Source organism: Nuphar pumila, chromosome 7 (assembly GCF_984573655.1).
Source record: "Nuphar pumila chromosome 7, dmNupPumi1.hap1.1, whole genome shotgun sequence".
NCBI classification, from domain to species: domain Eukaryota; kingdom Viridiplantae; phylum Streptophyta; class Magnoliopsida; order Nymphaeales; family Nymphaeaceae; genus Nuphar; species Nuphar pumila.
Genome location: NC_143255.1, coordinates 50,990,425 through 51,013,300, shown reverse-complemented (window position 1 = coordinate 51,013,300; position 22,876 = coordinate 50,990,425). Strand labels below are relative to the sequence as shown.

General features: G+C 38.4%; 1 protein-coding gene across 1 annotated transcript in view; it reads right to left on the bottom strand.

The window, feature by feature from the left end:
- Positions 1-3,648, bottom strand: part of LOC149832237 (uncharacterized) — a 59,977-nt gene extending 56,329 nt beyond the window's left edge. The window contains exon 1 of the mRNA XM_090013199.1: positions 3,539-3,648. Within this exon, the coding sequence (XP_089869325.1) occupies positions 3,539-3,648 (110 nt within the window). The remainder of the gene's footprint in view (positions 1-3,538) is intronic.
- Positions 3,649-22,876: the final 19,228 nt, after the last annotated feature.

Sequence of the window (22,876 nt, the reverse complement as noted above, 5' to 3'; positions counted from 1 at the left end):
TTTAAAGCCAATTTTTCGTATTTTCTTCTTCCATTTTGATTTTTGTTCTTTTTTTATTTGTAATTTCCATTTTTTGGTTGTTTTTTAAATAAAAACTCAGAAAACAAAATGATTTTAAACCAATTTTGCAAAATTCAGAAATATTTACAAAAGAAAGTTTTTCTAAGAATTCAAGGTTATTTTTGGGAAATTTCTTCAGAAAACGGGTTTGGATCCAGATTTTGAGAAAAATTTCAAATTTTGGACCTCAAATTGAGAAATACAGAGCAGTGGATCCAAACGGATGTCAGATGGACCGTTTGAGCCTTTCAGAAATTATTTTGGTATTTTTGTAAAATATGGTTTTTTAAAAATTGGATAATGAGGCTCAGATTTGGATTCTAAACTGGATCCGGATCTGAAATTGAGTCAAATATATAAAATGAGTTTGGATTCCAGTGAATCCGAGAAATAACTGGAATTTGGATTGAAAATGACTCGACTTATTTAGAAAATGGGGGTCAGGGGCAAAAAGAAAATATTTACAAAATTTTAAAAAATTTGGGGTGTTCACAGATGTCCCTCTTTGCTACTAAGCCGGTTGAAAGCAGAGCTTAGTGGCAAAGAAAACACTCCAAATTTTAAAAAATGCCCCAGTCAGCAGATCTGAACTGGGTGTGGAAGATATTATCATTCTCAGGCTTAATATCTTATCCTGAATGGCTTTTGGGGAGACAAAATCCTCGAAAATGACATGACTGGATAACAAAAATAAGGAAATCGTGATGGGACTTTGGTTGAAGATCCCATAAATGATGAAAGATAGGAATTTTGATCAAGTCTCATGGATGAGACAAAATCAGCTTTTTGGAACGACTCAGGTTTAGCCCTTAACCTGGATGGGACAAAGATATATCAAGATGATTTGAATGAGGAAAGGAATACATGAGAACCTTGATGGGACATTTTGAGAAAAATGCCTCGCAAGATAAAGGTAAAGTGTAATCCTTACCTGGACAGATATACAAAGCATGGATTCTTCGATGGGAAGAACCATGATGGGACTGGAAGAACACACCTTATCAAAACGAGGCTCATGTTTTACCCAAACCTGAAAAGGAAGATACCTCATAGAAAAATGAAATAACAGGTTTATCCCTTAGCCTGAGAGGGACGACCATATGGAATCCTCGGCATAAAGAGACCATGATGGGACCTCCGGAGTTGGAGGAACAAAACCGAGAGGGGTTTACGAAAGGAGGAAAATGGGGTTCCCTGAAGCTTGAAAAAGGGAGGGTCTTGGGCATCTCATTGCTGAGACTGAAATAGCTTTTGAAATGACTTTCGCAAGAAGTTCAGGTTTGACCCTTAACCTGAGCGGATGAGACTGTATGGAATTCTGTAAACACCCCAAATTTTCCTCATCCATTCTCAAACAACCCTTCTCGTGCAGTGCCAACCTTGTTAGGTTAGTGTAGGAGTCAAACCCCGAGTCAGTTTCAGAAAATCACCACTTTACCCATTTTACTAGGAAAATTACCATTTTACCCCTAGGTCATCCCGGACCCCAATCAGTCGGATTCAACCAAACTCAGTGGTCAGTTCAGAACAGTTAGAATATCAGTTATCTCAAGCCACTCGAGCTCACAATGAACAGACCAGTTTTCATTTCTGACCATTCCTGCCAAAATGGGATCATTTCTTCAAAAATGAGCTCATTTTTCACTCAAATCCAAACCAATTGTCTTCGAGTCAGTCATATTTCCCAGAGTCTAACTTGATCTCACCAGAAGTTCAAGTGCTCCAGTTTCAGTTCAAAACCATTTCCAAGTGTCCAAGAGCCTATTTTAGCTCGTTTCAGCTCTTTCAGCTGAAATTGAGTTGAGTTCAACCAATTGAACTAGTGTTCGAGCTTCGATTTTAATTCATGTCAGTATTACTGACCTTTGTTCTAGCTCAAACCCAGCTCAGGTTTATAATTCACTTTACTCCAGTGACCATTCCGTACCATTTCTCTAAAAATAACAGCTTTTCTTAAAAATTTAGTCTGAAAGGTTTGTTGAGTCAGTGTCTGATCAGTTCATTTGAGTTCTGAAACTCTAAAGCCTAGCTCAATCCAACTCATTTCAGTTCAATTCAACTCAAACCCTAATTTTTAGTGTCACTCTAGCTTGGTAGAGTCCAAAAACCATTTCTTGAACCATTTTGCAAATTTTATCAACTTTAACACCTTTTGAACTGGTACAATTGTCAATCGGGGTGTAAAATCCAAAATTTCTTTATTCAAGGTCGGCATTTCGCATAGCATTTTGTATCATTTCTCAGCATTTCATCACATTTCATTCCATTTTCGAAGTCCAGAACTCCAGTTTTATAAATTTCAATCCAGATTGAGTTTTGAAAGTTTTCAGAAATCAATTTCAAACCCTGGGTTTTTAAAATTGACATTTTTACCCCTGAGAGTCTAAATTTGGAAATATTTTTTCAAGAAAAATAATATGAATTTATTTCAAACTCAAATTTTCAAATTCTATACTGGATTTGCTTCGCAACAGGGTATTGAACTTCAAAATCCGAGCTTGTTTCAAAAACTACCAAAAATAGCTCGTTTCGTCTAGAAATTTTCTGAAAAGACTATTTTATCCCTTTAATCGTCAAAATGGATTTCAAAAGTGGAATTGGGACCCGCTCTGAGATGGCCATCCATTTGCATTTGTCTTTTAATTTATATATATATATATATATATATATATATATATATATATATATATATATATATAAAGAAGAAGAAGAAAAGTTTATTTTATTGTACATTTTTTAGTTTATTTTTATTTATTATTTAGTTTTTTTAAGTGGGACCCACAAGGGGGTCGACCCCCCTAGCCTCTCTCTTCCTCTCCATTTCCTTTCTTTCTTCTTCTCCTTTCCTTTTTCCTCTTTTTTTTTTCTTTCCTTCCTTCTTTCTTCTTTTCCTTCTTTCTTTCTTTTCTTCCTTTCTTCTTCTTCTTTCTTCCTTTCTTTTTCTTCTTTCTTTCCTCCTTTCTTTCTTCTCCAGCACATTCACGTAAGCCCCTCTTCCTTTTTCTTTTTTTCCTCTTCTTCCTCCTCTTCCTTCCTTCTCTTCCTTCCTCTTCTTTCCTTTTCCTTCTTCCCCTCTTCTTTTCTTTTCCTTCCCTTCCTTCTTTCCCCTTTCTTCCTTGCTCCCTTTCTATTTCCACACACTCCTACGGATGGATCTCTCTCACGTACACCTCTCATTTACCATTAACCCTCTCTCATTAGAAATTTAGGTGATGATGGATTTGGCCCTAAGTTATTAAAAAAGAAAAAGAAAAAGAGGAGAAGACCCCAAGCATACGGTGGGCTGATCTCTCTCTCTCTCTCTCTCTCTCTCTCTCCCCTCTACACAGCAGACCTTCAGCAAGTGCAGCCATCAACTACATCTCCTCTCTTGGTGGAACTCATCTTTAGCGAAGGCACCATACGCCCAGCCCTCTTGGGCCAACAGGTTCAGCCACCTCAAGCTCCAACCACCTTCCACCGGATCCAGTCTTCACACCCAACGTCCCTCCACCTTCCTTGCAGCCAAGTACCTCCAGCCAACACTAACTCCTTGCACCCTTCTTGCTTCAGCTGCACCAAGGCAGCACCACCCCTATCTACAGCCATCTCCAACCGTGGTGACTACCACCACAGTACATCCCTCCAACCGATGTAGTCTCCTACAAGACCTCCTCTTCAGTCGGATAAAGTGCAAGCAAGATCCCAAGGTAACAAATATTTTTACAGTGCTTTAGTCTATTTCATATGGTTGAAAATCCATTATTTACATGTTTAAATGGTACGAAACACATGATTTTCATGGTAAGGCTAAGTAAGAGAATGAAAGATCCATCTAATCAATAGATCGGATCTTTCATTCCACAAAAATCGTCGTTAATCTGTCGCTAAACAGTTTAGTGATGGATTAACATCGGATTAGCGACGGAAAACTTTCATCGCGAATTTTTTGACACTAAGTAGTGCCAGAACTTATCCGCCGTTAATTCCATCACTAATTTGCAATGGATTAGCGACGGATATGATCCATCGTGAGTCCTTCGCTATTTTAAATTAGTGATGGATAATATCTGTCGCTAATCCGTCATTAAATTTAAAAAAAAAAGTTGCTCGCTGCCCGCACGTTCTTCACGGCAGGGGCGCTCAGCTTCAACTGCGACTCCACGCGGATCTTCGCGAGCTGCAGGGGAAGGACCAACGAGTACGACATAGGGGTGTGGGACGACCACACCGGGAAGCAATCAGATTTCTACTACGAGACCCCCGGCTGGTCCGTTGGCGACTCCGGCAGGCTCCGGTGGCTCCCCAACAGCAGCCTCCTCTTCGTCGCTACTCTCTACCCGAGGACGGAGAATCGCTACATCACCATGCTGGATTTCAGGGAGAACAGAGTCGTCTGGTTCTGGTCGGACGTCAAGGCATCGGTGATGGTCGACGAGAAGCTCATGCTCGACTCCATCGTCATGGAGGATGGTAATTCTATTTGCGTCTTGAACTAGTATAATGATCTGCAGGTTCATGGATCTGAGGAGCAATCTCGGTAGCGTGAGGTAGAGCACGAGGAGCAGACTACTCAAGGTGGGCAACGCCAACGAGAGGTGCTACCCCAAGCTGGTCGCCCACGGAGGCCAGCTCTTCTCCTCCACCAACGACAGCATCTTTGTGTTTTGTGGGTCGGATTGGGTCTTGACGTCTCGGCTCTGGCGAAGCCACGACGGCTCCATCTGTGACTTCTCCATAGGTGGGGATCGACTCTTTGTGCGCGTCGTCAAAGGAAGGGCGGGGCTTCTGGCGTCCTGAGAAGCACCTCAAGTGGGGATGGTTTAAATCGAACGGAGGGAGGGAAAAACAAAGGGAGGAAAATTTTTGAACGGGGGGAAGGAAAATTTCGCGCCTCAGGTGGGACGAAAATTAGCGAGGGAATTTTTTCATCCCTAATCCGTCGCTAATTAGCGATAGATTAGGGATGGAAAAATTCCCTCGCTAATTAGCATTTTTTTAGTGTTTTGGCAATGAAAAAAATGTTGTCGCTAATCCCTCACTAATTAGCGACGGCTTTAGCGATGGAGATATTTTTGTCGCTAATTTTGCAAATATTTCAAACGTTAGCGACAAATAGTGTTCACTCGCTAATCCGTCGCAAATTAGCGACGGAAAAAATCCATCGCAAATTTTCGTCACTAAGTAGCATTTTTCTTGTAGTGTCCATCTTGGTTTCATAAATAGCAATTAGGTTGGGATTCTTTTGTCTAACCCAATTAGCCAGAAACATACGCTTGGTGGAGCAGTTCAAGCCCCTGATATTCCAACAAAGCGACTTCATGACACACAATCAGGAAAAATTCGGGGAGCGTGTGGCCTTGCCGACCTTCGTGGAGACCTGTCGTTGAAAGCCATAACATTGAGTGGGTTGCTCCTTCTACTTCTACTACCACTGCTAACGTGGCGATGTCGAATAACCCCGCATACTTAGTAGCCTTTGAAGAACCGGGAGAATCACCCCTCAGACTAGAGACAACACCAAGTGAAGGACCTAGAGATCCACATACGATAGTAGAGACTGTCGACATGGTAGATACCATATCGATAGTTATATGAAGCAACTGTAACGAGGAGAGAGATATCAAGCATCCAGGATGCCTCTTCAACCTCAACACCCAATGGTGATAGAGGGGGCACTGCCGAGGAAAGGGTGGAATGGAAGGGAGAGCCATACCCCCCCCCCCCAAGAACTACACGTGGAATCAGTGATGGTAGGGGCAGTAGTAGTGGCCTCAATGACGGCAGGCGAGAAAGAAAAAGGAATTGATAGGCCAATAATCATGCATCTGTGAGCCTCAGTGGAGTGAGCATTAAATGCCATAATGTGAACTGCCATATAATCAAAATGCCTGATTGAAAAAATAATGAAGGATGAGGGCAAAATCGACCTTTTCTCACCTTTTGCATGACTGTTCAACTGAGCTGCCAATCCACCTCTGGAAGAGGCACTAGTTGTGTAAAGCACAGAGTCACTGACAGAGAATCCATGATGGGCATGAGCATGGGGAATAATGATGGACTAATTACTAGTAGGATAATAATCAAAATTAGCTGCAACAGATTTCTCGGGGCCACCCAACAACACGTGCGATGGCTGTTGAAAGCGGGATACGAGAAGTTGAACAGACGTGCTGGGTTTGTCAACGTACGTCGAAGATGATGAAGATACACCCAGAAGCGGAGTCGAAAAGGATTTTTTGATAAACTGTCTGGGCAGAGAATACGATAGCCAAACTGGGACCCAAATAGTCCCAATCTTGATGGTATGAAAAGAAATCTTCAGCTCCTGAAGATCTTCAATCTGCACCCATGGCGAGAAAGAAGTATGTCGCGGAGGCCACTTAGAACTCTGACAAGTGAAGTGGCTCCCCAACACAGAAGAATTACGAGAGTTAAGAGGCTTCTAGATTGAATGGTGGTAAGGAACATTTGTTCGCCTTCGCTTCCAAAAAGGATGACGACGAGCAAGGAAAGAGGAACCACACTTGTGGCAATCAAAGTGTTTTTAAAAATTTAGAGAGAAACATGTTGCGCACCACCAATCCCTCGATCTAGCGTGATGCAAATGAGATCTTGTGCGAAGGGCGCGGAAGGAGCGTTGCCATGGAGACGGGACCTGCTGCCAGCCCCGATCAACGACCCAACGTGGAAGCTCCCAAAAAAAGAAAGGTGGGTCAAGCAACGCCATGATAGGACAGGCTTTGAGAGGCTGACGTCCAAGATATGAAGAGAGCCTGAATCCAGGCATGAACTAAAGACCTTTGAGAGATTAAAAAAGAATCGATGCTTCAGTCTGAACGGCAGGTTAACATCAAAACCCCACTGTCGGAGGGCGAATGTTGCACCCCAATCATTAAGAGCATCCTTAATGATATGGAGGACCCAATGATTTGCTCCCAAAGAGTGATCGGAAGCAAGACCCCATAAAATATGCGACGAGCATTCATGAGAAAGAGAGGGAAGAGAAAGAGAGCACCTGGCTATCGGAGGTGAGGTGGACGGTTGCAGTCGGTGATCGACCTAGGGTTGGAGCACGATGTGTGAGTGAGGGTGATGCAACCCCCAAATCTCCAAAGAACTGAGGATATGTTGTTGATGGCCCTCTTCAGCAGTCATGAAACCCCCAAAACTCCAAAGAACTGGCTGACAGAGGTGCGGTGGTCCACCTAGGAATGTTTCCTACATGACTCCCTCACCAGGGATTGGATGCTGGAAACTCCCAATATCCCATCATTGTGGATGTTGAGGAGAACGACGAGCGTGAACAGTCGCCGTCTGACCATCTCCGTCCAACAAAAAGGGGGGCGGGGACGGGAGTGAGCGGGGTTAGAGAAGAGAGGCGATTGGGTAAGGGTTAGAGAGAGAGAGGAGGGGCAGTGGGGAGGCTGTCTGGTAGTGGGGAGGCCAGGGATGGTTGTGGTGGAGGCCAGGGAAGGGGCGTCAAGAAAACTCGTGGGCCTAATCTGGTTGGGGTTGGGTGAAGCGTAGAAATGAGAGGGAGGAGGGGGCAGTGGGGAGGCTTTCTGATGGTGGTGGAGGTCAGGGATGGCGGTGGGGTGGCCGTCCAAAGGTGGGGTATGCTTTTTCCGGGGTTAGGGTTTTATGGTTCATGTCTCCGAACGTCGTCGGCAATGGCAATGCGAGGGTTCAGCCAGTGTTGAGGAGGCCCCGGAGTAGGATGCCAGAGCTCGTCTCCCGCTGTTGCGACGATGCCTCCCTCAACCCAGCCTTGTGGTCGTCCAACGCGTCCTCTGACTCGTCGCTCGGCCTTCCTGCCGTCGGACGAAGCGTCGTCGAGGCGAGGCTCGAGTGCCGGAAGAAGCAAAGTGGGGTGAAGTCTGGCAGGGTCACACCGGAAGGAGGTGTCGTGTGCAAAGACCATAGCACATATAAAATTATATCTAACATGTACAAGCTTTGGCTCAAGCTCAACCTGAGCCTCAAGTATCCTATTCAGCCTTGATTCAGTGGAGTCAAGCTGGTGCGGGATCATGCTCATCTCAGGCTAGAATCCTAAGCCAAAAAGCGATAGGTTTTGAAATGAAAAGAGCTGGTCGGAATTGAACACACCCCCTCCTCCTTTTAAGATTGGGGCCTTGGTTTAGTTGCTGATAGAGATGTAAACGGTTCGGATCTAGGATTGGATACGGCAAATACCATATTCAACTAATCTAATGTTGACTAAATGAATTCAAATTTGGATTTGGATTCAGATGGAGAAAATCTCATACCAGATTCACTTTTTAACATGTAAACAAATTCGGATATTTGTCTGATTCAGAAGCAAAAAATTAAAACCATATCCACATCCTATTATAACCGAATATGGTTTTGGCTTACCAATTGCAAAACAAATTCAGACTGAATCTGATTCATTGACATCCCTAGTTGTTGACCTTTTTACATGTAAAAAAAAACAATTATAAATTAAGAACATAATTAAATGAGCTTTGTTGAGGGATAATGAGCCTACAATGAAGTTCAAACTTGGCTTGTATTAACCAAACAAGCCTCAATTTTCTTTTCCTTTTTTAATCATGAGAAACCCTCATTAAAGCTAGGAAAAACTTACGGTAGGGCCTCATGACCACCCTGCCGTATGTGGCCCACCTTTGAAAGCTTGGGACACACCTGTGCACCAGTGAGTTTTGATCCGGGGTCATCAACTCAACACCTTCACAGGGTGCAATCCATTAAACAAACTAAGCTAGAGCTGGGCTTTACTGAGATAATCTCGAGCTTTTCATGAACGGCTCAGCTTTTTGTGTAGGGCTTTGTTTAAGCACCACAAACATGTTTCCCCATACATTCGCTATTAATCGTCCTTTTCACTATCCATTTTGGTCCCCCTACCCGAATACCAACAAAACAACTGATTCACTTCACCTGACTAATCAAATAATTAATGGGTGGCGATCTGCCTTGAGAGAGAGAGAGAGAGATCAACTTGGTTGTGAGAGGTAAGGTTGTGGCATGCATATAAATACGGCAACAAGCCTGCACATTCCTCACTGGCCTCTTGGTGTATTCATTGAGAACACACGAGAGAGAGAGAGAGAGAGAGAGAGAGAGAGAGAGAGAGAGAGAGAGAGAGAGAGAGTGCCAAAAGAGATCAGCTGAGCTTCTTGATGAGTTCGGCATCCCTAGGGGTCTCCTCCCTCTCGACAACATAGTTGAGATCGGACTCGCCCGCTCCGAGGGCTTCATATGGTTGAGGCAAAAGAAGAAGAAGGACCGTTACTTCCATCAGATCTGCTGGAGTGTGTCTTTCGCTGCAGAAGTCACAGCGTTCATCGAGCCACGGCGGATAAAGAAGGTGACTGGCGTGAAGGCAAAGGAGCTCCTCCTCTGGGTAGCCGTCTCCGAGATGTCAGTTGACTGCCAAAAATCCGGGAATATCCTGTTTAAGACACATACTGGTATTTACCGAAAATTTCCATTATCCGCGTTTGTGATCGACGAGGATGGCAAGAAATAGAAGTGAAACGGCATCATGATAAATTTCTTGACATTTTTTGTATTCACAAGTTTAATTTATGTACTTGCATGTTAATATGCATAACGTGGTAATCGACAAAAAGGTTTCGTGTTTTATCTTGTTGTGATTAAATAAACTACGGCTAATCAAACAGTAACAATTTGCTGGCTATAAAACTCTTGGGAGATTTTTAAACTTTTTTGTGGTTTTCAGAAAACTACGCAAAATTCGACAAATGACAATTAAAAAATATATGGTAACTTTAAAATAAATAAAATCAACTTTTCTTATCATTTGTTAAATAAATATATGTAATCACGTGATATATATTTTCATCTAAATGACAAGATCATGATATTTTTAAAATATTATGCTTTTATTACCATTTTAAAATTTCACCGAAATATCATACTTTGTCACAATATTTAAGGGGCAGTTTTTGCAATTGTTGATTGGTGGTGGCTCAGTACCGAATTGACTTGCCCTCCAACGAACAATGTTGCATCTAATAAATACATTAATGTATTTATCCGTAACATTTTGGCATCAAATATTTGAGTGGGCCGGATAGTATTGATCAGAGTTTTAGCCCTAAGTTGGGTTGTACAATGGTTCGGGTATCAAACCCATCAAGGTGTTTTACCCAATTCAACCAAACAACTAATTGTCAAGTTTGGGTCCGCATTTTGTTGGATCAAGAAAATAAAATCACAAAGCTGGATCTATATAAATTAAGAGGCACTAAAACTACATACAAAATGCTTGGGTCAGGTCGGGTCAGATTGGATATCAGACAAAAAATCAGTACCCAAACCTGCCCTGGATATTGCTAGGGTTGGGTTCGGGTCCACCTGCATATTATTAAGGTTGGCAATTTTTTTGACAATACCAATGTATCCGTTTGTGGGTTAGGTGGAGTACCCAATACAAATCTAACCCATTAACTGCCCCGGCATCTGATATTATGGTTTGAACATCGCATTAAGGACCAAGAGGTATCACATTGAGAACGGGCTTGAGTCTGTCTGCATTCTAAAGCTCCACCAGTACTCCTCCCTTGCCCATCAGGGATAGTTTCTCATTAGCTTAGGCTTTGCAGCAAAGGGCGCACACCCGAGGTATCGAACTCTCAACCTCTTTTAACTTGAAAGCCTTGAACCAACCATCTTAGCAAGGTGTGTGGATGCCTTGCGGGCAACAAGAAAAAAACTGGTTAAGGTCATGATGTATAGAAAAATACATGACAAGTTGAATTTAAATTTTTTCACTTGTGTCTTCCACTGCTAATTTATCATGATAAATAGAAACTTAATATATATGATAAATTCCCTCAAACATATGGTGATTGAGACAATGTCATTCCTATGGTTGTGCTCACATGAACTTTCTTGATTTGGGCTTTGAAAATGAGTTGGTTTGCTTCTTAGATCTTGCTTTGACGATTATTTGGTACCTCATGTACAACAAATGAGATGTCAAGCCCACGAGGGCTCCCCTTACCTGGTTAGCGGTGATCTTGGTTTGTCATCTGACATGAGATGACATTGTTCGGAACATATGGGGATGTCCATTACTGAGCCAACTGCAAACCTACCAATATGCAGTCGGTGGTGAGAGACCTTTCGTTACTGAGCCAAAGAAAAAAAATAAAAAGGTGAAAACACCACATTTTCATCATTTTTTTTATGTCAATTGAGTTTCTTTCTTCTAAAAGTTTTTTTTTTTGAAAGGCTAAAGTTTTGTTATTTGCTACAACATGGTGTTACCCCATTTCTTGGTTTGTTCAACGTTTTTTGGATTCTATAAATTATTTTGATATCTGATCTGGAAGAATTGAATAGGTCGTGTGCAGCATGGGCCAACTCATGCAGTGCTGACAGATAGCAAATTTTGTGCAGGTTACATTATTGAGTTCAAGATGAGTCTCATCTACATGTTACCACATAGGCTTGCAATTAATGGCCATTCTTGTAATCCTCCAAAAATCTTTGACCTTTGAAAGGCCAACACCCACCGACCTATCTGATCGGCACTAACTTTGAAAGCCACTGTTGCTCTTCATCTGATTGATCAATTTGATGGGTAAAGAGTTATGAGAACATGGAGAAACCTGCAATGGTGTTGGCACAATCAGCCTTGCTTGAGCTCCCTCAAAGAATCATGTTTAAATGGCTAAATTTGAAAGATCATTTTCTCCCCCATTTATGAATTATAAATGTATATTCGAAGAGTGACTTCTCGTCATTCTTCATGTAAATTTTTTCACTTGTGTCTTCCACTGCTAATTTATCATGATAAATAGAAACTTAATATATATGATAAATTCCCTCAAACATATGGTGATTGAGACAATGTCATTCCTATGGTTATATATATATAAAGTGATTTTCATTTTTCTTCTGATTTGTGCTCACATGAACTTTCTTGATTTGGGCTTTGAAAATGAGTTGGTTTGCTTCTTAATTAGATCTTGCTTTGACGATTATTTGGTACCTCATGTACAACAAATGAGATGTCAAGCCCACGAGGGCTCCCCTTACCTGGTTAGTGGTGATCTTGGTTTGTCATCTGACATGAGATGACATTGTTCGGAACATATGGAGATGTCCATTGCAGCAAGGGTAACCTTTAGGATTTTATCAACGGGAAACCTACCTACCAATATGCAGTCGGTGGTGAGAGGCCTTCCGTTACTGAGCCAAAGAAGAAAAATAAAAAGGTGAAAACATCACATTTTCATCATTTTTTTTTATGTCAATTGAGTTTCTTTCTTCTAAAGTTTTTTTTTTGAAAGGCTAAAGTTTTGTTATTTGCTACAACATGATGTTACCCCATTTCTTAGTTTGTTCAACGTTTGTTGGATTCTATAAATTATTTTGATATCTGATCTGGAAGAATTGAATAGGTCGTGTTCAGCATGGGTCAACTCATGCAGTACTGACAGAGCAAAAATTTTGCAGGTTAGATGATTGAGTTCAAGATGAATCATGTCTACGTGTTCCCACATAGGCTTGCAATTAATGACCATTCTTGTAATCCTGCAAAATTCTTTGACCTTTGAAAGGCCAGCACCCACCGACCTATATATCTGATCGGCACTAACTTTGAAAGACACTGATGCTCTTCATCTGATTGGTCAATTTGATGAGTAAAGGGTGTTTGACAATACCAACCTTACTGGAGAGATAGAGAGAGAAGAGTGATGGTAGAAGAATTGGCTAGGGCTTGTGTAGCAAGCATGGGCAATCTACTGCAACTTAGCAAACTTTTTAGACTAAGTGGGTGTGGAACAATTGACCAGGCCATGTGGAGATAGCATGGGCCAATCTAATCCAATACTACAAAGTTGGCAAATGTTGTGGATTGAATATTTAAGCAGTACCAAGGGGAAATCTCACACATGTTTCCACGTAGATTTGTTCTTCATGGTTGTCTTCATCCCTTTTGCCAAGAAAAGCACCTAATTGCATACCATTAAAGCAACTGATCAAAGAATCTGCACTCATTATATATATATATATATATATATATATATATATATATATATATATATATATATATATATATAGAGAGAGAGAGAGAGAGAGAGAGAGAAGTGTTCCATATCTGGTAGTCATACTCAGGACCAATGCCTGGATGCCACACACCCTCCCACATCCTCTCTACTGAGGGATGCGTGGCACCCAGTGGTTAGACTATCCAGTTTGATCATTGGATCTCCTTTCACGACATGTGGAAGTGAGGTATATTTATGCTCTTATAAATATGGATGCAAACATGCAGTTTCCTCACTGCCTTATGTTGCCGAACTTTTCTGTATTCTGCGGGCTTCCTGAGGGGCTCTTTGAGGGCTGGAGGGCTTTTTGAGGAGACCTTTTAGGGACCTCAGAGGGCTCTTTGGGTGTACTTTCGAGGGTTTACCGCACGTCTGAATGTTCTCCTATAAAAATAAACAAATGAAACACAAAAATACGATGAAAAACTATAAAAACATTAAGAGTTAGTTTTACGAAAAATCATAAAAATACTAAATAACACTATGAAATAACACTATACTAAAAGATAAAATAATATAACTCATTCTATAACTAACTAAGAACTAACATGAATCAACTAACTAAAAGACAAATTAGCATAACTAATTAACTAACTAACAAGAAACATGTTATGAAATTAACTAATGCAAATAACAAGAAATAAACTAAACTAATTAATTATTAAAAGAAAACGTGAACTGTAAAATAAATTAAATTAATTTAACTTAAATGCTATACTAACTGAATTCTAAAAAGGAATTTAATCAACTAATTAAGCAAGCAATCAACAAATTAACTAATTAACCAAAATTTGATAATTTAATGCAATAATAAAAATTGGTTATTATAATTTAAATTAACTAATTAATTTATAATTAATCTAGTGACATAAAATGAACCTAATTAAATTTAATTGATGTGAAAAAAATCAGATTTAACATGAAAGTAAGACTAACTAATTGTTGGAATTTAAATCTACCTAAATTGGCTAATGTAATTTTCTAAGAAAAAACGATAATCAATAACTAAATTAAAAATCTAAGTGCTGAGAATATAAATTCTAAACTAATTGCTGAACACAAGAAATAGTTCTATTTTAATTTACTGAAAGAAGAAACAATAAATAATAAAGAAAATAATTAACTATCTACTCTACTTTATCGAACAAGAAACCTATCTATTCTATGGTCAAGAAAACTAACAAGCATCGATCAATGAAACTAAACTAACATGTTAAAACAACTAATTAAGAGATAAACAACTAACTAATTTATTAATATCAACAAAAAATGTTAGCTTTAATTAATCTAAAAAAAAAATATAAAGAAAAACACAGACTATGAAAAACATTATTCAATAAAAGAGATTCTATTAAGTTATTTCTACTTAGACTAATTCTTAAATTAAACTAATAAAAAAAACAAATAATGTTCATCAAAATCAGAGATTAAACTAAACTTATGATTATCTATTTACATGCAATCCAAGAAAAATGATTATTTTATTATTTTTTTTCTTTTTCTTTCTCGAAAAAAAGAAACAAAGAATGATATGATATGATGGAATTAAATCGTGCAATATGCCATAAAAATAATGAAAGTCTAACTACAATGCATGCTATGAAACTAAACCATGAAGAAAGGGGGCGAAGAGGTTTACCTACAGCTTACCTATGACGGACGGGTTGAGAAGAAGAAATGACTTTTTTACTTGTTGCCGACACCTCCCGATGAAAAGAAAGAAGGACCGGTGAAGATAGGGGCAAGAAGAAGAAGAAGAAAAAGAAGAAGAGAGAAGAAGAAGAAGAAGAGAATAAAGAAATCGGTATGAAAGAAGGAGAAAAGAAGAGGGGAGAGAGAGAGAGAGAGAGAGCAAGGGGGGCGTCAACTTCAAGAGGGAAACCCCCCCCCCTCTTTTTCATAAAGCTACTACTTATAATGTGTAATTAGGTTTTGAGAAATTATTTCAAAAAGAGTCCAATAAATTTTCAATATTTTCAAAAGGCTTCTCTTTGAAAGAGTAATTTTTAAAAACTTAATTATTCTCTCCTAATTACTCTAAAAATGCTCAAATTCACTCAAATTCTAATTTAATAAAAAATCTTCACAAACAAGCATTTTTAACGATTATTGCACATGATCATGCATGGAAATATATGAAATTATGCATAAAAATTATGCATGATCAAATTCTAACATGTTTATCGTTTGCTAGTCCTCAAGCAAACTGACCTAACAAAAACAAAGATATACAAAATAAATAAAAACCTAACTCACTTTTGTAGGAATCACGATTGCATTTAGCGTATGAAACAAGCCACCGATTTGAAAGCTTGTTACATGGACTTCATAGAAAGCCTAAGAGATAGAGACATTGCACATGATGAGAAGAAGACTATACGTAAACTATTAAAATAGAAGGTCTAGTGACTCGAGCAATTAAGTCTGAGGGATACTATGTATCTGGTGCCCTAAGGTCGTCTGGCCTGAGAGTCACTGACCCAAAGCTCGCTACACAGGTCACAAAACTGGATATTTGAAATAGTGCTCAAGAGAGAAGAATGCTCAAGTGAGAGGCATTGAAAAATGGTGAAAAATTGAAAACAAAAAAAAAAAGAATGAGCTTAATGAGGAAAATTCATTGCTTAGGAATAATTGGGAAATGCTGTACAGAAAATATATAGGTGAGGATAAATGAATAATAACATGATAATACTTGACTCTTTGAGAAAATTCATAGATAATTACAGTTTTAGAAAAGTGAAAGAAAAAGGTTTTTACTGTGGTGGCATAAAAATTCTAAATCTGTTATGAGAATGTAGATTATATGAAATATTTGCTTATAATGAGTCTTAATTGCCTAATATTTCTGAAAAAATCATTCATGCATGACATTGATGTTTATGGGTAGCATCGCTGCAAACCCTCACGAGACCTTACTCGTCCACTGGGGTAACCCAGGGGTTTAAAGGGCTTGTTGCATGTGTTAAATGCAACTGTGATTCCTACGAAAGAGAGTTAGTTGTTTAATAAAGTCTGCATTTTATTTGGGTAGTTCATATCTTCATCGCGAGGGTAGGGTGTATTGCTAGGGACTAGCAATTATTCTAACGTGGGGGTATTTGATGATGCATTAAATACACATAATCTTAATATATTTTCACTGCAGAAATGCATCATTTATAGGTTTAGAACCCACACTTAGATGCATATTGATGTAATTGAGCTACGGTTCGAATTTCGTCTGAATCGGATTTCAAACGAGGAAGTTATTGCATTTACAGTGTAGCGGGTCACACTTCGGGTAAACCGGGTCAAAAACGACTCCAGCTAGGCCCTGGACCAATGCCAAAAATTTCAGATCCAACCCACTTCAGCCTATTCACGTTTTTACAAACTATTTTCTAAAAACCGCCTCTCAAAAGAGGCGCCCAGAGAAACTTTTCATTTTAATCTCTTTTCTGGAAATTCCAGAAAAGAGCCTCTCTTGTTTAAATAGAAAGAGACGCCCAACAAGGGGCATCTTTGCCTAGGGTTTTGTGCCCTAGAGGCCCGAATCTTCTTCCTCCATCTTCTTCCCATTCGTCCTCCATTCCTTTTCTTTCACCTTCAATGGAGCTTGATGAAAAATGCCAACTCCAATGGAGTTGCCCCTCGTTTTCTTTCATTTCCTCCTTCCACACCTTTCCTTTTCTTCTCCCCTTGCTGAACCTAACTGCTCATGTGTTGTATGCAGGTGGTAGCAGCCAAGGAAGCATTCCAGCCATGGCAAGGGCGTCGTCTGCTCTTCCATGGCTAGCTGCCCCTTTCTCCGATGGCTCTCTTTACCATCACCTTCACGCCATCTTCGAAATGCCTCCCGTTGTCATCTCCAGCCCACTACACAAAGTAGATTTAGACAGCATCACCGAGGGTTTTCTTGGCGTAGATTCGAAGCAAAGATCGCTCACCCACTACCCCTACATTCGTCGGATCGCTCTTGAGGTATGATCTTCCTTTTCTCCTTCTTTTAGATAAAACCCATTGTGTGTTGTGATTTGTAAATGTTCCTGTTTTTCTTTTTTTTCGTCCAGCCTTAGCATACGTTCGTTGTGCTTGAAACCAGCACCTAAGTCGAGTCTAAACTTTGCAATTAGTTTCAGTTTTCTGTACTTGATATGTTTGATTTCATTGGAGCCGATTTTCCCATTTGGCATTGAAATCCGCTGGATTACTTCAAACCAGCTGAAACTGTGGAGTGCATAATTCAATTCAGTAAAACAACGGAGATTAGGCGTGTTGTATTATATGTTTAATTAATTTAAGTGTTGTTTGATTGTCAGTTGCTGTGTGTGTTGGAAAAATATGCAAAATACTCAAAATCGGGTGGACCTTCTCCACCTGATTTGAGCCTCATCGTGCACATAGTCTGAATTGTCATTTTTGTGTTTACTGCAGTTAGGTAGTTGTTTGATAGCTAATTAAGGAGCGTAATTAGGTTGTAAATAGGGTGGAGTGATGATTAGGTTTAATGTAGTTTAAATTTTGTTTTAATGAAAGTCGTTTGTTTTATAACATCAGCCAAAGTGTTTCATATGTGTCAATGGTTGTCGTCTTCCTCCTAGTGGACGGCAGCCATGATTGGAGTTTAGAGTGTAGGTGAGTTTAGGTAAATGGTGCTTAGAGTGTCTAGATTCAATGTAGGGTTTGTTAATGAAAAAACGTTTTTAGAATGTTAGTTTAGGTAAGTTTCGAATTGTTTGGTAGTTGTCTAAATTCGAATTTGATAATTTAGGAAGGGTTTTGAATGTTTTAGGTAATGAGTGTAGTGTCTAAGTTCATTGTAAGTCGTTTTAGTCATTTTAGGATTACTTTAGTAAGGTCAAATTGTGTATAAGTTAATTTAGTTAGGTTAAGGTTAGATTATATTAGATAATTAGCTAGTTTTGTATTTTTGGACAAAGGGCAATTGTGGAAGGTTTTAAGTGAGACGAGTTTGGAAAATTAGTAAGATTTATTATTCTCTCAAAACCGTTTTGGAAAATTTGAACATCCTTCTTTGTTGGACAGTTTTGCATCTTTTTATATCAAGCAATTAAGGAAGTTAATTGAAGGGAATCCGTATGGCTCTCCACAATAGTCAATGGGTTGCCAATTTCAAAAACCTTCTTAAATCTTCTTAAACAAATTGAGAAAGGTCAAGATTTGTTTTAAGTAAGTCTATCAAAACGTGTGGAGCCATAAAAATGGAGGAATTCTGATTTTGAAATGCCAGTTGCAATTTAAGGCAAGAGTATAATAGGTTCACTTCTTCCCAAACTCGTCACCTAGTCCAATTGGTCTTCTCTTTCCAAAAATTCTGTAGGTTAACTTAGTAATTTTTTCAAAGCAATGATTAATTTAGAAATAGATTAGCATGTCAAGTAAGTTTCAAAAATCGTGTAGTAAGCTTTAGGAAAGTCCATTAAGTGTGTTGTGTAGCTTTAGGTAATTTAGATTATTTTCTTACTTTGAATATTTAGGTGAATTAAGTTGTGATGTATAATTAGGTTAAGTCTTATTAATTGTGTGGTCTAAGTTAAGCAAGTCCTATTAGTCATTAGGTATCCATTTAATTTAGCCTAACCCTCCTTAACCCTAGTGGGTCCGTTTAGGTAGGGCGTGAGCCTAGTCAAGGTCCAGCATGAACCGCCCTCCTTAGTGTCTTGAATCAACTAACCCTAGTTAGATTCTAACTCTCTTAGACGCAAGTGTATATTTAACCCTAATTTAGAAGTAGTTAATATAGATAGTGTAGTTAGTCTTGCAAAGTATTTTACAATAGTTTAAAAATAGTGTTTTGTTAGAATTAGATTTAATGGTCTTTGTTTAATTCGGTACATGATAGCTTAGTTAGTCCAGTTGATTTCAATTTCGCAGTTTAACAGTAGATTAGAGTAGTTTAGGACTGTTTTGACATGCAAGTCAAGGTCATAGTGTCATTAGTGGATTCATACAAATGAATAGTGCACTGATTTAAAAATCAGATTTTTACTGTATTTTGCACTCATCATTTTATGTGCAAATTTTTGGAGTATCTCATAATTTTTATTCTATTCTTTTCATCTGTGTGTTCATTGTCAGCAGACCAAAAATCAGCTCATTCCGAGTTGATTTGGTCTAACTTTTAAGCGTTTTCCAAAATCAGTTTTTTCGGGTTTTTTAGTTTCGGGACATGTGATTTCCAAAATTTTCACGAATTTGAAACGCTTATATCTGAAGCTTACGAACGAATTTTTCAAATTCGTAAAGTCTGACAATTCTTGAATTTGTCAGAAATAGAACAAAAGAATTTTTGTGAAAATCAGATTTCGTTTTCCCCTTCAAATTCTTTGTTTGTGAAAAGCTGTCAGAATTCACTTTTGCACTATTTAGGGACAAAACAGTCATTTAGCTAGTTGTTTGATTTTACATAGTTTTTAGTATTTTCTAGCATATTGTTATTGGATTAACTGTAATTAGAACTAGTTAGGATTGATTTGCTTAGTTAGTTTATTTAGAAATTATAATGTAGTTTTTGTTGTTTGTAATTGTAGTTTAATTTATAACTTAGTTCAGAAATGGTTAGAGTATGACTTTTATTTAAGTATTGATTGTTTACTGACTCTTAATTTTCATTATTGTAGGTTGTTAAGTTAGAAATAGATCTACAGGTGTATTTACAATGCGAAGTGCAGATGCACGTGTGGTGAAAAGATAGAATTACCCCTGCGATCTGGAGAAGACTTAGCTACCCATTTTAGTTTATTTTCATTTTTAGATTGTTATTTAATTAGAATTGTAATATTAACATAGTTGTAAACAATTGTGATATTAATAAATTGATGTTATAGATTTAATTCAGAATGTATCCCGTTCCTTGTGGATTCAACCCGTACTCGCCACATCTGTGGAAAGTCAGTTTTTATTATTTTTGGTTGACGATTTTCCAAATGCTTTTATTGAAAATAATGTTTTAAAAATAACCATGCAAAAAGTACAACCAACAGCCTTTGTCTTACACAAAGAACTCTTTTTCCAGGGAGAGCTTCGATGGAAGCTCATTTCTTTGTGGCCCCCTTGTTATCTTACTTTGGCCTCCCCCCTTCATAGAGGACCCTTTTTCCATGGAGAGTATGATGAAACTCTCTCCTCTATGATACCTTTTCAAGCTTTATTATTGTTTGCTTTCAAAAAGAGAAACCTAGATTAAGGAGTTTTGACGAAAACTTAATTTCTCTTTGAAAGACTCATTTTGCAAACACCTCCTCTCTAGGGAAAATAGGAGTCCTTTTTATCACCTGTTCAGGTAAGGGTCAAACCTGAGCCTCTCTTTGGGGAAAGAGAGTGGTCCAATCAGTTCAAAGATTTCATCAATTTAATATCAAGCAATTCTTTCATAAAGGATCACCAGATTTGTTGCCAATATGTCATCAGAAACATCTATTGAATTCAAAAATGTTATTCATTGCACAAACGTTCACCTCGAACTACCTTATGTATTCGCTTTAAAAAAGGTAAAACTTCTGTGAGATGAGGAGAAAATTCAAGTTTTTCCTGTTGGCTATAACCACATATACCAATTCTGTTGTCTGACTATTCAAACTGGTATGGCCCTTCTCTAACTGCTCCTACTCAATTCTGCCCATCCTTAGTTAGGTTCTTCAATAGGTCACATATCAATCCCTCCCTCTTGAGACGGTCCTAGACCTCTAGGATTAAAGTTTGGATATCTATTCTTTATGTTATATCCCATTCCCAAGTGGCAGATGCTTCTCCTTCATTGTCTTATTCAATTAGAAAATTTTGAATTCTCCTTATTCCTCTTCACACCAATTTGGATTTCAAAATCTTTGTGGGATGCATTGTGATAGTCTCTTGTATTTCTTCACTTGGGTGTGGTCCATGATAAGGCTTGAGTCGAGAAACGTAGAATACCGGATGAATGAGTATACTTGAAGGTAATTTCAATTTATAGGCTACCTCTCTAATTCTTGTCACAACTTGGTAAGGACCAAAGTACTTAGGCAAAAGTTTAGTTATGAGATTCTTGCTTAGTGAGAATTTTCCATGGTGAATGCGCTTAATCCATACCCAATCACCAATTTGAAATTTCCTATCCTTTCTTTGCTTGTTATAAACTTGTTTCATTCTATTTTGAGTAGTCTCAATATTCCTCTTTATGATTCTTAAAATCTCATCTCTCGCTCGTAATTGCTTGTCTACTAAAGGAATATTTGTCATTCCTTCTTCATATAAGAGAGTTTGAGGTGGAGGTTTTGCATACACAGCTTTATAAGGGGTCATACCTGTAGTAGTGTGAAATGAAGTGTTATAACACCATTCTGCCCAAGGTAGATATTCCACCCAATCCTCTTCTTTCTCACTTGTGAAACACTTTAAGTATGTTTTAAGATTTCTATTGACCACCTCAGCTTGCCCATCCGTTTGAGGGTGACTTGCCATACTAAAACACATTTTAGTGCCCGTCAATGTAAAATACTTCTTTCAAAATTTACTAAGGAAGGTTGGGTCTCTATCGCATGTGACAGTCTTAGGCATTTCATATAGTCTAGTTGCATTTTGCAAAAAAGCTTTTGCCACCATTTGCATTGTATAAGTGCTTGGTAAAGGTATAAAATGAGCATTCTTGGAAAGGCAATCCACTACCACGAGGATTACCTCATTCTTTTGTGAAGATGGTAACTTTTCAATGAAATCCATATTTAAGTTGATCTATGTTTGTGAAGGAATAGAAAGGGGTTGAAGAAGACCGGGAGGTCTAATTCTTTCATATTTGCTCGCTTGACATACTTGACATTCCTTCACATACTTCTTTATGTTGTTCTTCATACCTACCCAATATAGTTCATTTCTCACCCTTTTCCAAGCCTTATGAACTCTTTTGTGTCCTTTCACTTTTGAGTCATGGAAATGCTTCAAAACCTCTATGATAAGTGAAGAGTCACAAGGTAGAATAATTTTATCTTTAAAAAATAATGTCTCTCTTTACCATGTAAGAAGTATGACTAGTAGGATCTTCCCTTAACTCATGTATGATTCTTTCAATCTCTTCATTTTCAACTTGAGCTTGACTAATTTTTCTCACAAAGGAACAAGCAACCTTAGAGATGACTAAAAGAGAGTCATCTTCTATTCTTCTTGACAAAGCATCGCCACCCATAAGCTTGGTGAGCCATTTTTGTTGAAAATGAGTAGAAACCCTTTGCACCCATAAGCTTGGTGAGTCATTTTTGTTGGAAATGAGTAGAAACCTTTTGTTGCAAGAGATATTTAAGGCTTTGGTGATCCATTTGGATTAGGAAGTGTCTCTCAAGTAAGTAAGGTCTGCACTTTTTCAAAGCCAAGATAATTGCAAGGAATTCTTTTCATAAGTAGAAAAACTTTTGCTCCTTCCCAAAAGAGATTTACTCAAATAAGCCAAGGGTTGTCGTTCTTACATAAGCATGACTCTGATCCCAATGTCACAAGCATCGGTTTCTCTGAACACCCCAAATTTTTCAAAATTTTATAAAAATTTCTCATTTTGCCCCTGGTCCCCATTTTCTGAATAATTGAACCAGTTTCGATCTAAATTCCATTTATTTCTTGGATTCACTGGAATCCAAATCTATTTTCCATATCTGACTCAATTTCGAATCTGGATCCAATATCAAAATTCAATTCTGAGCCCTGTTATCCAAATTTCAAATCAAAATTATAAAAATACAAAAATAGTTTTTGAATGGCTCAGACAGTTCAGTCGGTATCCATTTGGATCCAGT